Source organism: Solea senegalensis, linkage group LG13 (assembly GCF_019176455.1).
Source record: "Solea senegalensis isolate Sse05_10M linkage group LG13, IFAPA_SoseM_1, whole genome shotgun sequence".
Lineage (NCBI taxonomy): Eukaryota > Metazoa > Chordata > Actinopteri > Pleuronectiformes > Soleidae > Solea > Solea senegalensis.
The window spans coordinates 20,527,729-20,545,891 of NC_058033.1; the positions used below are offsets into that span (position 1 = coordinate 20,527,729).

The 18,163-nt window shown below is 43.7% G+C and overlaps 1 protein-coding gene across 1 annotated transcript in view; it reads right to left on the bottom strand.

The window, feature by feature from the left end:
* Positions 1 to 17,753, bottom strand: part of pdlim4 (PDZ and LIM domain 4) — a 39,169-nt gene extending 21,416 nt beyond the window's left edge. Inside the window, exons 1-2 of the mRNA XM_044042388.1 lie at positions 17,443 to 17,753; positions 6,943 to 7,094 (exon numbers count right to left, since the gene is read on the bottom strand). Of these exons, the coding sequence (XP_043898323.1) occupies positions 6,943 to 7,094; positions 17,443 to 17,544 (254 nt within the window). The 5' untranslated portion in view covers positions 17,545 to 17,753. The remainder of the gene's footprint in view (positions 1 to 6,942; positions 7,095 to 17,442) is intronic.
* Positions 17,754 to 18,163: the final 410 nt, after the last annotated feature.

The following is an 18,163-nucleotide window of genomic DNA, read 5'->3' on the forward strand; positions in this document are numbered from 1 at the left end:
CTGAGCAATTGACTTAGACTCAGACGTCATGCTCCACAAACGTAGGCAGAAACAAGTCCACAATGGGTCGCTGTGTGAGCGGTAACACGGGGGCCCGTCCAGGAGGGAATCTGGATCCAGCACAAAGACAAATGATCACACCTCCTCACAGTGATGAGGGGTTAAATGTGAGGCTCAGACACAATTCTTCACGTTGTTCTAAGCGGGTTCAGCGCAGGTGAGCAGTCAGATCACAAACACAGAACATTAAGCACAGGAAACCTACATGAGAACGAGTGCTAGAGTCTACATTTAAGATTGAAGCTTAATTTCCAATGTTCATAAGTGTTCCTCTTCTCTGTTTCCTCCTGCCTGTCTCATCCAATCATGAATCCAGCCAGAGCTAACTGGATCTACTGGATAAGGCTCATGGAAACTAGATCAAGCTCAAAATCAAGCCGCAGACGAAGGAACTTTATATGGTCCTCAGTTAGACCCCCCTCCAGTGCACTGCAAGAGGATTAATCATAACAGCGGCAGCTTCGTGAAAGAGATTCACAATGATAAATTGGACGCGGACGAACGGTCCCGACCTCATTCCAACAGCATTGTCTTTGATTTCCAACCACTGGCTCCTCTTCTCCTCCTCCTCCTAACTGTATGCATCATTGTCGAGCGAGATTAAATCCAGACAAGCAGAGAGAAGAATGTTCCAAAGACGGATAATCTCTGAAACCCCACATAGTAAACCATAATACAATAAATTAATAATAAAAAAAAAACCACACAATTGCAAAGGCCCCATTCATAAAACGACCAAAAGACACTGAAATTCCTCGCAAATTTACTGCTCTTTGCTTTGGTCTTACAGTTTGCATCCGAGCCTCTGCAGGCAGGTTTAATTTCCTGATTTTCACCGTTCTGAACGAGTTTACTTTGGCTGCACACGCGGGATCGCCATGTTCAACGAGGAGAGCGGGAGGCAGACGTCTGAAGAGCGAGTGCCTTCAAATTAAGACCAACGGAACATTTACAGGGTTCACTTCACAGTCTCGCCTCACCTCATCAAACCCGAGCGAGCGAGCGAGGTTTTTCAGGCACATCTTACATCAGATACCGCTGGAGCCGCTCCTATGTAATTTTGTAACGCGAGACGAGCCCAAACGCACTCTCCCCCCCACAAGTAACGGCAGAAAATCACAGTTTGAAGAGCAATTATCGGGGTCTCGACCTGAGGGAGAGAATCTGCATTTGGGTGATGACAAGATCGACGCAAGAGGGAACTTAAAGGGAGGGAGGGATTGTGGTCTCCTCCCCCCCCTCCCTCCATCCTCCCTTTCTGCAGGGCAGACTCTAAAGCTCCTTTATAATCACCACAAAAAAGAGACCTTGGGAGAGCGTGAGAGGAATGACGATATGAAGGGATGAAGGAGAAGCAGTGGTAACACTGGTTGTGGAGAGGCATGTGTGTGTGTGAGGCATGAGTTGGGTTCCTTTTTTTGGGTCCCAGCTGGAGTCCTGTATTCCTTTGGTCACAGCAGCTTCCTCAGCTGTGAGTCACGGGTCTTTGAGTCAGAGTGAGACAGCGGGGGTAAATCCGACAGCGGAGAGGTCTGACCCTGTGACTTCTCTCTGTTTTTGTCTCTGAACGATCCACGCAGCAACGTTTCACTTGGATTTCACTCTCCTGATCGCGTTTGCAAGCACACCAGTTGCTTCCTTTGAGTCATTCCCAACTTTGAACCGACACCAGACTTGTTATCGGGCATCCTATAGTTTACACTGAGGTAACCAAAGGGTAAAAACCAGCTAAGTGAACACATGTTTCCACATTCATCTAAATTGTATATAAGCATTGAATCACTTCACTTGAGCTGCAACTTTCCACCAAGTCATTTATTCCATGTTAGGATTAATTCTCCTATTGCCGTCCTAACAAACCAGAGATTCATACAATGAAGCGACAACATGTGTTCGATACGTTCCAGGACTGTGCAAGAACGAAGAACCATTGAGTTGGAAACCATCTGCACAACCGTTCTGCGGTTAAATGACAGACAAAAGCGAGGGTGCCCCTATATGCACCTTCACATTGAGCTCCAGTAAAAGAACTATAGACACGCGGTAAACACACACACACACACACAGCTCATGCCTCATGACTTATTTCTCGGCACATTTCACTTGCCACCCAGCGTGATTCTTTCCGGACAGCTTGACCAGCAGTGGAAACACACATCACCAAACCACCGTCACGTGTTTCTCCGGCCTCTGCAACCACACCACATCGCTTTTTTTCTCCAACAAGTTCTGGCAGCCGGGGAAGAAAGTTGGGGAAGGGACGTGAGGTCAGAGAGTGAAGAAACGAAGAAGGAAAAAAAGGGGAAGAGTGAAAGGAGTTCTAATTTAGAATCAACAGAGTCACATTAGTGGAGTGTGATGATTAAGATAAGAGGCTGAACGCCTGAAAAACAGCCGGGTTCATGTATTCCCAGAGGCTCAGCCGAGCGAAGCAACAGTGACACATTCCAGTAAGAGCCCAGTGTGTCTGTCCAGGTCCTCTGACATTACAGTGAACTTTAGGGTGTGTGCGTTTGCGGAGGGGGTTGGTAGCCGCTCTTCCCTCCCCAGCAAGACGACAGAGTTCCATTTGATCGCCGATGCCAGGAGTGAAAAAAGTGTTTTAACTCACAGTCGAGTGCTGACAGGCCTGCAGCATAATAAGGCCTGATGGAAAATGAAAAGTTGTGTTAAAGTGGTGACCTCACGGTGCCTCACAGTGCTTTTTTTGTTCCCTTGTCCTGCCTTCAATCTTTCTTTTCTTTTTTTTTGTTTTTTCTCCCTCACCCATCAATCCACTTCATTTATTCTCTCATCTGTCTGCCTCGCTCAGCTGTCGCTTGGACAAACAGAAATCCGCCCAGGACAGATATGATATGCAACAGTAGTACGTCGGCAGTACGTCGACCTCAGTTTATCCGAATTTAATGCGATCGACAGATGGTGTTTTAATGAAATTCAGACCTAAATGCAGGTAATAAAGCAGGATTTCCTGCGTTAGCTGATGGCGGTGGTAGGGTGTTCAATCACAACAAAAATAAACTCTGGAAAGTAAAGATTAATGACATCTGACATGTATAGTTTGAAGGTTACATGCCCAACTCCCCCCTTTAATTTTCCATAATGATTCATCTTTAATGATCCTCAGAGGACCGCTCAAAAGAAACCCTCCAATACACAGCAGCTTGCTCCTTAATATGAATTATTTAACACCATCTTGGAGAGTGAGGGAGAGAAAATGAAGTACCACTAAACAACAAGGACGATGTGCAGGACTGTAGTAATTCCAGTGGCATGAAGCTCATCATAGTTGCCTTTGTCTCTGTGGATCTAGAGAAAGCTCACGGTTGGGTGCCAAGAGAGGAACTGTGGTATCGTATGAGGGAGTCGGGAGTGGCAGAGAAGTATGTGAGGGTGGTGCAGGACATAATTATGAGGACGGTGAGACAGATGGGTTCATGGAAGGTGAAGGATCAGCTCTGAGCCTCTTTTTTGTTTGCAGTGGTGATGGACGGGTTGACAGACGAGGTCAGGCAGGAGTCTCTGTGGATTATGTTGTTTGCAGATGATATTGTAATCTGTAGTGAGAGTAGGGGATGGATGGAAGAGAAAGAGACAGAGAGAGAGAGGAATGAAGGTTAGTAGGAGAAACAGTGAGAGAAGTGGTACGGTGAAGATGCAAGGAGGAGAGGAAGGTGGAGTGGGTGGAGACAAACGGGGCAAGATGGAGGCAGAAGATGTGGAGCTGTGGAGTTTATGAAAGAAATAAACGAGGGAACAATACACAGAAAACATTCTTGCGTTTCACGAGATCCTCGAGTGCAGATGCATCCAGTGTGCTGTAATTTCGGTTCACAGCAGACGTGCGGACTCGTCTATTTGTCCATCGGCAGCAACACAAAATTACAGGTCTCTCTCTTTTCTCCTTCTATGACTATGTGACTATGTGTTTGGGAGTGCTTTACAGCATAGGCTTTTAATGAGCGCTGAAAACTGATGTCCTCCAAAATATCATTTTCTAGTGAGTCAGCGTGGGCTTCCCAAGTCACTCCCAAGTCATTGTTTTATTCTTTGACTCCAGAATCAATGGTTGTAATTGAATAATCATTGGTTCTCGCTGGAGCCCACAGTTGAGGAGTGTTTCCAATGAACTGAAAGTCCCATCTTTCACAGCTCTTTTGGAAAATAACTATAATTAGAAATGGTCTTTGACTTTTAAATTTGACATCCCATTGTCTGGATAATTAACATCAAATGACGTGGCCGATGACATAAAGTTTTAATGTCCCCCGTATTCGTATGCACTTCCTTGTTTACCATTACTGTGAGTTATCTGCTGGTAATTTGGCCGTTGTCAACGCCAACGCTGTGACTCTCTTGTTCCATATTAATGAATTGGGCCTTTTATAGATGCATCTGTTTTGTTTGTCTGCTCCGTCGTAGTAACCGTTGCTGTTTGTTAACACATAACTTCCTGTGCAGCAATTTTCATTGGGAAGAAAAGAAAAAAAGAAAAAGGGCTACCACATGGTAGGACACTGGATGTCAGTGCCTTCATGGCCTGGCCTCTGGTTAAAAACAAACGCTTGGTTCGAGTCTTTACCGTGCCAACACCTCCTTTCCCCCAGCCAACGCATGGATAGATTATTTTAAAAACCCAACGATGTCTTATGCGAGGGAATTACATTTCTGAGCTCCACCGGTCACAGTAACTGGATTTCCAGCAAAGCACGAAGCAGAAAAACGCTGGCTGTAAAACGGCATTCTGCGCAGAGGAGAGGGCCCATGTGGATTTCTCCCTGTTCCTCTCCTTGACTTTACTTTCCCTCTCTTCCTCTCTCTCTCTCTTCTTATTGTTCCTCTTTTTTCCTCTGTCTCTCATGTTACAGCCGCTCCCTGACGACTGACACCATAAGTGTTTTCAAAATTGTCTTCTTCTCCTTCAGCAACAGTTCATTTAAGCTCCACGCACTGAAGCTAAAGGTGCATGCCTCCTATCTCTCAGGCCAAGACCCTCCTCCTCCTCCAGTCCAGGAAGCATTTTTATTGCCTGTGATGACACATGAGCCTGTATTCAACAGTTGTCTTGTCATTTTAGAACGGGAAATTAAGAAGAAGTAATGAAAAGCATGCGTCACGTCTTTTAAGTTCCAGTAAAGTGTTAAAAAAAGGACAAACGTGTCAGCCAATTGCATCCATTTTCCACTGCATATCTATCACTTATGCTCTTGTCAGATTTCATCATTTTTTTCATTCCCCCGTTGAGTTGAATAACTTTTTAGTACTTTGGGAGAAAATTAAAGTTGAATTGGGAAACATGGTTCATGTGTGTGTGTGGGAGTGTCCTTTTTTTGTGCTCCTGCAGCTGTGGAGGAGCTTCCCCGGCTCTTTACACTAAATACTACTTTATGTATCCTTAAATAAATTCTCTATTCCTATGTGGACAAGCCACTGAACGCTCAGCCTGATATACTGTATGAATGAATGAATGGGAGTGTACAGCAGGAAAAAAGTATTTTCTGTCTAAATTTAGAGTGTCTTTCGTCTCCTGACGGGTTTACTCCCAAATCTTATTTCCATTGTATGTGCAGGTAGATGTCGTGCTCCAGTGTTGTCCATGGCCCTAAAAGGAGAGAGCTGAAACACCACTTTGGCAATTGTCACTTGTAATGTGAGGCTGAAACCGCAGTGTCCCATCTGAGAAGTTGGGGTTCAGAGGTTGCCAGATTCACTCTTCACTTTCCAGCACTCTAGCAACCCAGAGAAACCATCTAATATAAATGTGGGAAGCAACTGACACTGCATTTTTTCTCCCCACCTCCGTGTCATTAACTGTTTCGATGGACGATTTCCATTCCCGCTGTTAACGTTGACAGGAATAAATTGCTCTTGTCTCGTACTTAAGGTCAAATCGTCCATTCTCAGGCGCCGGGGTCTAAAAATAATGCACCAGTGTGAAGATTGCAAAGACAATTTTCCACTCCATGAAGTGGTAAAATGCACAATATAGACCCGTAAAGTCCATTTGTAAAAGGTCACCGTCTGCATCGCTGTATGCGCAAGCCCCATTGACGGCGCTCTATAGGAGCAGCGAGTCGATCGTTTTAGCCGCCGTAAACCTGTCATCCGTGCACATGACTCCAGCGTGCCAAGTCGAAAACGGACCCACAGGAAACAGAAACAATATGTGCTCCAGGACGAGAAGCAGTAAATTACCTCGGACGTAAAAATGAGTCAGGTTTTTCAACTCAATTCACTTAATGAGACTTGAGCAAAAACCATACGCAGACTCCACTCAGGGTCAAAGCAATAATCCAGGGAATTTTCTGAACGGCAAGTGACTAATGTTGAAACTTCTCCTGATATCGGTTTATTCTGCACATTACAAGTCCCACCAGTCTTCCAGTGTGGAAAATAATCAAACCTCAAGCCTCAGGAACAGCAGCTTCTGAGGCCTGGTAAGCTCGTTTTCTATTAAATCCGCGCACCCCCAGATTTTATTCATTTAATAACATTGTAGTCTTTTTAACCACGTGATCCACTCACTTGAGGCAGTTTAACTGAGCTCACACAGCTCTATACAACTGTTTACACATGTGCGGCAGTAAAACAACAAAAAAAAGAGAAAAGAACCCAGCAGAGGTCTCCTTCAAAGGAGCCATTAAATGTTAAATGTGTTTTGTTAATTTGGCGTCTTTTGTCTTAATTCAGAGAACAAAACTCTGATTAAGAGCCAAAGTCCCAGGAGGAAATGTCAGATTCATCTTTCATCCCCCGTCGCCCTCATGAAGTGTGTTTATGGTTGCAACAGCTCCATGATGCACAAACCACAGGCAATTGCAAACATACTTCCACCAAAATGATTTTGTGGTGACAAGAAAAGTCAACGTGTGCATTTGGTACCTGATGATGTTGAGCGTGAGCTGCTGAACGCAGGTTTTGATCCGGTTTTGAGCGTCCATGTGTGTCATGTGCTCCGTGCTGTCGCCGTTGATGGCCAGGATGGTGTCGCCTGGACACAGGTCGCCCTGGGCCGCCTTGCTGCCTGGTGTTACCTAAAGATAACACACACACACACAACCCAAGAAAAGCAAAGGAGAGAAAATTATAAGTGGTGTCAAACTGTGTCAGCGCCAAAGAAAATACAGAATCCTTTTCGTGTGGTAGTGTCAATAACACAGAGGCCAAATTCAACATAAGCAGTTATTCTCGCTTGATTCATGTCATATTGCATTGGGCAGCACCGAGGGTATACATTTTCAAAATGACAGCTAAGTGAAAGGCCCCTCTACAACCTGCAGCTGCACGGCTGCTCAGGAATTATCTCCTAACTGAAGCCTCAGTGAGAAGTTAAAGGCGACATAGACTAGAAGCTCCAATTAACGCTGCGTTTGTGTGTGTATCTGTGTCATGACCTCGTTTATGAAACCCTAAAGTTTCAGAACAAACAGTTCAGCCACTGCTGAGAAAATAGGGTTTAATTGTTTTCCTGGGCTCTGCGAAGCGGATCGACACTTCCGTATGTTGATGTTGTCATCAGTATACCTCACCACTCCTCTCACCACCGTAGCGCCTCCTGGTGCGGGCACTAGTCCGGGCACATCCGGTTGTGTACATTCAACTGCAGAAGAAGAAGAACTACTCTCGTTGTAGCTGCTGAGATGCAGAGCATCCACCGTGCCAGAGGGGGAGCTGTGTATCTGAGAGGTGGCCGTTCTATTACGTCACTTCCAGGTGCCTGGCCAATCACAGGACAGTGGGAAAGCTCTCGTTGGCTGGCCAATCACAACACAGTCCACGTTGTGGGGGTGTGGTTTTGGTCTGAAACAGCGCGGCTGACGAGAGCGTCAGTGAGGAGATATTTTAATCGGCTTGTTTGCAGCGACTAGGAGGATTTTAACCATGAAAACAAGTTAATATATGTAAGTAGACATCCATAACTAACATATATGTGCGATACAAGCATTCTATGTCACCTTTAAAGGAATTACGCTTTGTATGACTAGAATAGCGGTAGTATTTTTGAAAATTTGTGCCTCCCAACCTCAGTTTCCACAGTATCCGCCATCTTTGCTAACAGTTACGCTAACAGGACACTGAGTCGAGAAATATCTTTATTCTTTTTTTTTGCTACGTGCCAAACCAGTGACACACGGTCTGAGGCTGGAACCTGCAACGCTAATTCCACACTTTTTACGGGACCTCATTCCCAGAATGTAAACCGTGTCCGCCATCTTTGCTAACAGCTACGCTAACAGGACCAAGTGTCACTGGTGGGCACGTAACAAAGAAATGAATGAAGATATTCCTCAAGGTTTTTCCACAATACTACCCCTATGCTAGTAATACAAAGCTAAATGCTAATCAGTGAAGTATTCCTTTAACACTGACGCAGTTTCAAGGTTTCTGAACCTTGAACCTTTAACAACCGTATCTGTGTAATGTTCAAATTCATTTACCAGCATCTGTTTAATATATTCTCTTGGCTTTTTCGTTTCACTTCATTTCATTAATGTCCACATCATCTTAAATTTTGAGGATGATCTCGCTGGATGGTTGCGCAGGTTCCTCCCTGTGATCCTTCCTTCATTCCACAAACACGCTGCTCTGAGGACATTTGAGCCCCTCGTGGGGGCAGAGCAGGGGGGAGGACGGGTGTCCCAGTGGGTATGTTTCACCTTCTTAGACACACTAAGTAACATATGATAACTATTTTTCCATTATTACACACACACACACACACACTGACAGGCACAAATGCTCCCCTTGTTTCCAGGCCTCTGACTGGAAACCAATCAAATCGTCCTCCATCAAAACCAAGACATCCACAGTGACTGTCATATGGCAGCAAGCTGCCGAGGGAAAGAATGCCTTTTACGAGCAACGAGATGAAAAAAAGTTACTCAAATGTGAACAATTATCCACGTGTTTCCAGTTGTCTTTGTGTGCCGCACATGCTGTCAAGTCCCGACATGTGCGATTATTAGTTTAACAGTATTTTTCCAACCAAAAAATGTGAGGAAGGAAGGTTTCTGCAGCTGGATTCAATTGCAGGAGTCGTACTGTGTTTTTTGGAGGAGGAATCCCGACGCTCGCTAATCTGCAACATTTTCACCTAGATAATGGCGAGATTTGCGACTCCCTGTTTGAAGCTTAAGACGTTTAAACACAGCCAGAAGATTCTGCAGCGGAGGAGGAATGTTTGGCACAGGAATGTGACAGATGGGATATAATTATTTTCTCTATTAATCCAGTAAGGCTTTGTTTATGAAATGCAAAAAATACAATACAATTTCCAGGAGCCTAAAAATATGCCCATTAGTCCAATGCATCAATGATATAAAACTATTATTTGTGTCGGGACAGCTTGATGGAAATTTCACCAAATCAAAATGAACTTGTAGGGAATTCCTTTTCCAACACTTTACCACGATCACTGCAGAGCACAGGCACAAGATAAGATTTATGACAGTGCTCCTGTTAATTTGAGTGCATTTAAGCGTCTTTCCACGAGCTCGACTTGACTCGACTCGTCTCGGTACGGTTATTTTGTGTTTTTCTATAAGCGTTTTTAGTTCCTGCTCAGGCGAGGTTCCAAGCGAGCTGAGGCGATGCGATACTACGCGTGACGTCGCCAGACTGCTGGGCCACTGATTGGTCAGAGTGCCGTCACAGGAAGAGACGTCCGACACTGTAGATCAGTTAAAAAGACTTAACAATCCTAAAAAACATGGGTTAATCTCCAACAATTACCAGGGAAATGTCTAAAATCTCAAAATTACTTTTCTAAAATTAGAGTTACTGAACAAATATTATTTAATGAACTGATTCTAATGATTCAGTTACACTGAAAACAACTGCTTTACAAGTCACTAGTCACTCCTGTCGCGGTGATGACTCCGCCCCCGTTGAGGAGATGCTATACTGTAATGGAAACACAACCTAAACCGTGCGAGGCGAGGCGAGCTGGAACCGTAGGTGGGAAAGATTCTTTTGTCCCACTCCCTGACCACAACGTCTTGAGAGTTTGTACCTACCTATCAAAACAATCAAAATAACACTTATCGTGTAATTCAACCCAAGAAACATTGAGACGTAACTGTCTAAAACAGATCTGTCCTCGCAGCACTAGACAGGTGAAGAAAGGGTTTGTGCTGCTTGTGCAAAAGAAAACGAAAAAAAAAAGACACTAAGTTAAGTGGGACGAGCAAAGGCACACAAGTTCACGCCCCATGAAGCTCTAAGAGCTAAGTCGTGCGGTTCAGACGTGCAGTTGCTAATTTACAGCTCTTGACTGCCTGCCCCAGTGTCCCTGACTCAGTTCCGGCGAGGTCAGAGGTCAGCGGCATTCTGGAAAAATGTGTGTGTGAGCCTCCGCATGCTCTTATTCATGCACACTTTGTGAGGAAATGTGACATAAATCACACGAACGAGGTTTTCCAACGAGCAGACTTTTAAAGGGCCACGAGCAGGAAACAAGAACGGGTTTTTGTGAAACGTAGCAGATTCTTGTGAGTTAGTTATTCTTGTGCGTGAGTTTACGCGTGAACGGACACTGAACAGTGTGTGTGTGTGTGTTGTGTGTTTTTTTGCCTGGGTTGTGTTAAGTGCAGTGAGTCAGGGTCAGGTCATGAATACACACACAGCGGTGCCACAATGGCATGACTGAGGTCGTCGCAAAAGGGTGTAGCGCTGTGTGGTGTCAGACATCATCAACCCAATCGACTATATTTACCCTGCAGATGTGGTGATGTCATGAACTTCAAACGACGGAGCTTAAGAAATTCATACACAGTACATTTTGCAGAGTTAAATCAACACTGAAAGAGTTAAATTACCACCGTGTACGACTCTTTCCAAGGGGGCATTCTACTCCCAGCAGCTTCAGATGAGAGGACCCACACTTTGTGTTTGTTTACTTTCTATTTTTGTCGCCCTTACTCCGAAGAAAACTGCCAGTTAGAATAAAACGTGACAACTTCCACTTGGCCCTCGTGTTGCGTTGGCACGAATGAGAACCAGTTCAATTAAATCAAGTAAAAAAAAACGAGAAGTGACAGCACTAACACGTGTGTGACTGCAGCCAAACACATACCCACTCATAATGTAATGTCGTTCCAACCTAAAACAGACACATTTAAATACTTTATGTTACTGTGAGGACGTCAGGAAATGACCTTATATGTCGCCGAGCACGTGCCGTCGGATTTGCACGAGCGCTAATCGTGAGTTTCAGTGCAATAAAAGCAGTCCCCATCCAAATCAGCGACATATTTAATTGCGAACAGATTACCCACTGACGCCTAATGAATGTGTGTGGTTTCACTGTGGGTGTTTTTGTCTTTTGGTGTCTTAGGCAGAAACACTGAGAGAGAGAGAGAGAGAGAGAGAGGCTGAGGACACAGAAGCAGATCTATAGTGTTTATAGAGTTTTTTTTTCCCTGTAACATTTGTATGTAAAGCAAATTTATGATCCCGGTCGAGGATTAAATACTTCTTTGAGAAAACAGCTTCTGTTCTGGACGTCGAATTGGACTTCCTCTCAGATTTACATGGGAATTTCACTATATGACGAGTCGTAATTCTTACAGTTGCATAATCAGTCAGCGTTGAGTTCATTCAAGGGAATGATTTTCTTCCTCTTTTTGGATATGCAGCATATGCAGACACCGATGTCAAGGTTAAAGCTGAATATAAAAATAAAAAACACACACACAATAGTTAACCTTGACTTTTCAAGGACTATATTATATTATGATGTGTCATTAGGACCAGAAATTCCATTAAGTCACTTTTCCGCTATGGGAATACTGAGTTTCATGTCTCAACAACAGACGGAATAGTAGCTGGCAGCGAGTCAAACAGCCTTTGTTTTGCTTGTTTGGTCCCGCGATAAGAGCCATGGTTATGACCTTGGTGACGCTTTGGAGAGACGACGTTACATCGCGCGGGGTGTGAGTTTCTGAATAGTGTGTGATTATCACGCACACTCAAACAAAGAGGCTGGAATCTGCCAAGAGCAACAAGCGAGCCGCAACGCCGCCGCTTATGATTTCATACGTGAGGTTATACTGTAATGAGACGGGAGAGTCACTGGAACTGAACGACAGCCCTGTTAGGACCACATTATTACTCATTACTTATGACTCATCAATAAGTCTGTGGATTTGCAGGAATAATCACCATGACTGTCTTCAAGGGTTTCTCACATGTCTGTCTCCCTGCTGCGTGACGCCTCAACATGTTTATGGATCAGGAATCGTTGAGAGACAGATGACTGAAGACTAAAGTTCATGACTTTAGAGAAGATCTGAGGCCGAGCTGCAGCCGGCTTTCAGTCAAATTAATATAAAATGAAATGGTACAGGAGCAGATTCATTCCCAAAGCTGTAATTCATATACTGGTGCTATTTTTTGGGTGTTTTCAAGGCACCGCTCACATCCATACATGACACAACCAGATGAGGAGGAAATGCTCCGCAACAACCCAAGGACCCGCATTGTTCCCGCTCTGTTGCCTTCACAGTTTCTCAGGATCTTCACAGCTTTTTGATGACAACAGGAAATACTTCCAACAGTACCATCTGTTATCTTTTCAACTCCGCTTCTTCAGCGTCTGTAATTCTAGCCTGTGGAAGAGAGGGCAGCAACCGACAGAGTGAGAGGGAACAACCCATGTGGCTTTAGGTCACATGCTCTGTCTCTGGTATGTGGGCCGAGAGCTGGACGAGAGATTAGAGGGCACAGAAGGACGTTAAATTCATTTGACAGACAACTCCTGACGCAGTATACACGCAAATAATTCGTACAATATGAAAAAAATGAAGCGCTATGACTCAAGTCTTCTGTCTTCAGTGCTATAAAATTCCAGAAATTCCATGAACAGGGGAAAATGTGGAGCGCGTACAGGTAGGGAATGATTAACGGCAAGGAATGTGCAGATACCGCTCCAGTCCAGCTCTTTCTCTCTCTCTCATTTCTTCCTTCTGAGACATGTTCACCATATTCCTTTAAAGAGTTTCTGCTCCTCATAATCATTACTCAAGTCCATACTTGTGCTGTAATCCATTCACCACTCAAACCACTACAAGGAGACGTCTATTTTGTGGTCGAGTTTTGAACAGGATGCAATTACGGCGCATCGCCCACCACCCCATTAAAAGTGGATACGGGCATTACAGTGCTTGAAATGTACCCAATCCTTTTAAATGCATAAACAACACGCGACCACACAGACACAGGTCCCTGTCCTACTTAGATAATGTATCAGCCGGCCTGAGGTTGGACTTTGGATTGCGTACAGATGGTGTGACTTAAGTTTGCCTATGTATTAACTAACATTAACAACACTAACATTCCCCAGTTCTTTCTCTGTCCTTCCCCAAGTGAACTGAAGTTTCTTATTGGATTCACTGCCAAAGATATCCATATGGCATGTTTCACATTTTTCCTTCCTTGTGTTTTGTAGACCAAACAACCAAGTGTTGAAAATATCCCAACCTTGGTTTTCGGGGCTCAACAAAACATAAATGTCATAAACATGATCCGGCTCCAGCTTCTTAAACTCGAGGATTTGTTTGTGCATTTCATTTCATTTTCATTTCATTTCATCCGACTACGACCGAATCGCTTTCTAGTTTGAATTGTATTTGGAGACATTACGGGGGGAGGATGGGGGATCTGGGAAACTGTTTCCTCCGTTCTCCTTCAATTTCAACAATTTCATACACACAAACCGTAAAAGAAATAACCACACGTCAATCCAAAAACGACAGAATTGAGTTCCTGCGTAGAGAGAGAAACGTCAGTTAAAGAGGAGATTTGTTATTTGACCAACACTCAGCTGTAAATTCCTGTCCGGAGGACGAGTGTTTGCCAGCTGGCACGACTGACGAGCGTCCTGCGTCACCTTCTGTCTTGACATTGGTTTACAAAAGGCCTTAAAACCGCAGCTGCCATATCCAGTGTATCTTCTCTAAATGCTTGGGCAGTTACATACAGTAAGTGATTTTATATTTTTTCTCTGGCACGGACTCAGACACAGACACAGACACTATCAGACCAAATGTTTCCAGAGTCGAGTAGACGTGCCATAAAGTGGCTGGAGCTGTAACGGGCTGGTAGGAGACTAATGGCTCTATCCTGGCTGGGATATTATCACCTGAAGCTAAGAACCAGCTGCTGCCATCACAGAATTCGTCCTCTGGTATTTACAACTTTCACTGTCTCCTACTGCAGGTGTTTCGTGGCATTTAACTTTAATTTATGTATGCAGGGGAAAAAAAGGGAGGGCATCAGTCTGAAGACCAAGAGCAAAGGAAGCTTTTTAGCTCACAGCAGACACCGTCGGACCCTCCACGAAGCTGAGATGACACTAAATTCCCCCCAAGGAGCATTTGGGATCGTGTAAGACATAAAGTATCCTTCTCTGAAACACTTTTACAATCACACTCCTCGTCTCCCGCCATATATAACGTTCTGTCTTCCCCGTCCGACACAGTATAATTACCGTCCCGGGGCACGCACTGCTCTGCAAGAATGCAGCAGGGATAATATGATGGAGCGACGAGTCGAAGAGATACTTGAGTTTATCAGCCGCGATCAATCACGTCTCGCCTTTAACTCCAAAGACAAGTCGTTTCCCGGCAGACGAGGAGAGAGGATTCCTTTTCCATTACTTACATTTTTTTGTTAAGTTTCACCCCTTCATTTATTTTGTATTTATTCATCAAGAATAAAACAATTACATAAGTGCTGCCAATGACCTACATTTTGTGTTGACAGCCGAGGTTTAAACGCTCAATTAGACACTGAACAGCTCTGGAATGGTTGATGGAGGGCAAAAGGAAAAAAAGAAGGGGCGTCAAGAGGTGTAATGCTGCTGCTCGCTGCCAAGAGACTGTGTATTTATGCCTCTGACATGACATGTTTTGCTAAATATGCTTGCATCTCAACAGCTGCTTCCTTCTCGGGCTTTCAAGCCAAGGTCTGGGCCAAAAATTCCCTTATTTATTGTTGCAAGAAGCCTTTTCCATGTGAGCGCTGCTTTTCATTGGCACCCGAGTGTCTGCGAAAATGAAACCCTGTCATTAATTTAGCTAATGTCGCGCCATCACTGGGTTACACGGTGATCACAATGCAAAAGAAATTCCCCGCTGTACATTCTGTGGTCGTGATTTACTGGCAATCAAGTACAGTATGCACGGATTAATCCAACGAGTGATTGTTTGATTGATTAGAGCGAAACCACAGCTACTGTACAAATTACTTAAGGATTTTTTGGGGCATTTTTGCCTCACAAAACCTGACCTGTGCTTTAACCCTTAAAATTGCTGTGGGAATAATAGATAACTCTTACATGGACAAAATAAACCATTTTTCTTCATAAAAACAAGCCAAGCAAACTTTGAAATGTGACGTATTTCACAAATTTCACAAATTCAGTCAGATTTTTGCTCAGGTTTGTTTATATAGTTGGTGAAAATTAGGGGAAAGAAATCACGTCATCAGATTGCCTTTAGCAGGGGTCTCAAACTCGCAGCCGAGGGGCCACATGCGGCCCCGCCAGTCGATGTCCTGTGGCCCTACACTTATTTTGAAATGATTAAATTCAACATTTAATTATATATGTACATTTTGATTTCATGTTTTAATTCTGTCTGGGGTTTTTTGTTATTTACAGATTCATTTTGCATCATACAAACATTTTTACTTTGAAAGTGCAACATCATGACGAATTATCTGGATATAATTTTAATTTCTAATCATAAACCACTCATTTTTCACTTGACCCTCCTGAACAGACTAGAAGTTCACAGGTCATTTTGAGTTTGAGGCCCCTGGCCTACTTTAGGTTGAACTGGAAATAGAGGACACTCTAATTTGCACATTCTTATCGCCTCTGTGTGTAAGTTTTGACAAAGTAATGGAAAAAAACGCAGCCTAAATTCTAAAGAGAGAAAAATTCCCATTTTCCAAATTAATTCTGGTGATGGAAACTCCGAGAAAGTGAGTGATCCTCTCCACAGAATGCTGATTTCACAATATTTCAGCAACTATATTCAAACAAAATATTTACCAAGCATTGTTTTTGTTCTTGTCTTTCTTTTTAAATATGAAATGTTCACCTATTATGTTCCACTTTAATCCAAAACTGCCCGTATAGACTTTGCACCCACAGTGAGTCAAATACAGAGAGTCACCACTGATGTGTTTTAAACACAAAGAGCACTTCAGGTGACCTGAAGCAGTCGTCTGCTTCTAGCTCCAAAGTCGTTAATTGCCCCGGCGTAAATCTAAAAATTACACCTCTAGTTTGAAGTGCTAGGTGCCCCCTGTAGTTAAAGGGTCAGTCCGGGGCTGGTGATCGAGCCGAGCAGCACAACACCTGGAATCCTTCAGCAGCACCAATGAGCTCTGATGAAAAACAAATGTCAGCAGCAGCCCCCTAACCTCTCTCTCTCTCTCTTTCTCTTTCTACAAGCCCTGCAGCAGGACCGCACTGTGTTTACCCTGGCTGGGATAAACTAAAAAGGCTACTGCCAGATCCACTGCCAGCACTCTGACTCTTGACCCATATTCTGAGGGTCAGGAAAGTTCATGGGGGTGTGGTGGTGGTGGCGGGGGTTTCAGAAGAGAAGAGTGCAACCACAACTTCAGCTATACAATCATCCACAATGTCGAGAATATGGTGGCAGTAGCAAGAGTGGAGCTTCCTGAAACAATGTCAACACTGCAAAAACTAATGTCATTGACTTTAATTCAGTGTATTTATAATATATATAATATAATATATTATTATATAGTATATATATATATAATCACACCATATTTTTGGACTTATTTACTTATTAAGGCTGAAATGACTTATAATTTGACTTGTTTCAAGGTTTTTTGTGCCATTTTCTTGCTGCACTGGCAGATTTTTAGAGGCATTTTTGCAGTGATGAAGTGGTAATTCAGTATCATTAAACAACACAATCATATAACATCTTTTTGTGATTTTAAGACTTTATTCGTTTAAGTCATCCATTTCAAAAATCAAGGTTAAACAATTTGACATGAATCATATTAAATATATTTATATATAGTATAGTATAGTACAATATAAGGTCAGTAAACTCAAATTGTGACAATAAGTGTGACAAAAAAGTGTCAGAATTTGAGATTTCAGTCAGTTTCTCATGTTCATTCATCCAAAAATCACACATAATATATATTCTAAGTTCATAATTCAGTGTGATCATCACGATTTAGTGCGCAGTAACTGAGTTGCCAAAGAGAAGCCTTCTCTCTCTGCGCGTATTTTACGCACGGCGCTGGATGAATGGACCCAGCACAGGCGAGCCAGAGAGACAGACAGACAACGCGCGGCAGACTCTTACTACTCTCTACTTCACTTACCCTGGAGATGGTTAACGGAGTGCTGAAATCCCGTCCTCCTACCAGCCGAAAGCCCCAGGGAGAGGGTCCCTTTAGAGTCACGCTCTGGGCCATGTTTGGCATGGAGACTGCGAGACAAATGACTGACACACAGACAGGACTGAGGAGGGGAAATGTCCGCGCGCGCTTCCTCGATAAGCCCGTAAAAAAGTAGCCAAAGTGAAGTGGAGTGAAGTGGAGTGAAGTGGAGTAGCCGGAGTCCTGAGCCTGGCTGCTAGGCAACACTGAGCGAGCCGTGAAAACCTTCCTCCCCTCTTTGATTCAAGTTTAAATAACGAAAGCCGCCTCTGACGTGGGATGACGGCTCGTCCTGCCTCCCCCTTCCCTCCCGTTCACCCGGACTGACTGTGTGGAGTGGGAGGGGACGGAGCGGGAAGTCGCACACACACACAGTAATCTGCTCTCTGTTCAACACTGGAACCACAAATGTGGACTCAGCATTATACTGTAACTGTTCCATCATCATCAGCTGAATGCAGTGTTTTCATCTCCTGCTCATTCATTCAGTCATTCATTCATTCAATGATCTTCATGGGCAACTGCTGTCCTGTTTTTTAGTCAATGATTTACAAAATAATTTACACAAAATACCGACAAAAGAACTACATTTTCTTTATAAGCTGATACTGAGGCTACAAATCTATATTATTTTAAAAAGAAAATGTGACATTTTTTTCTGTGT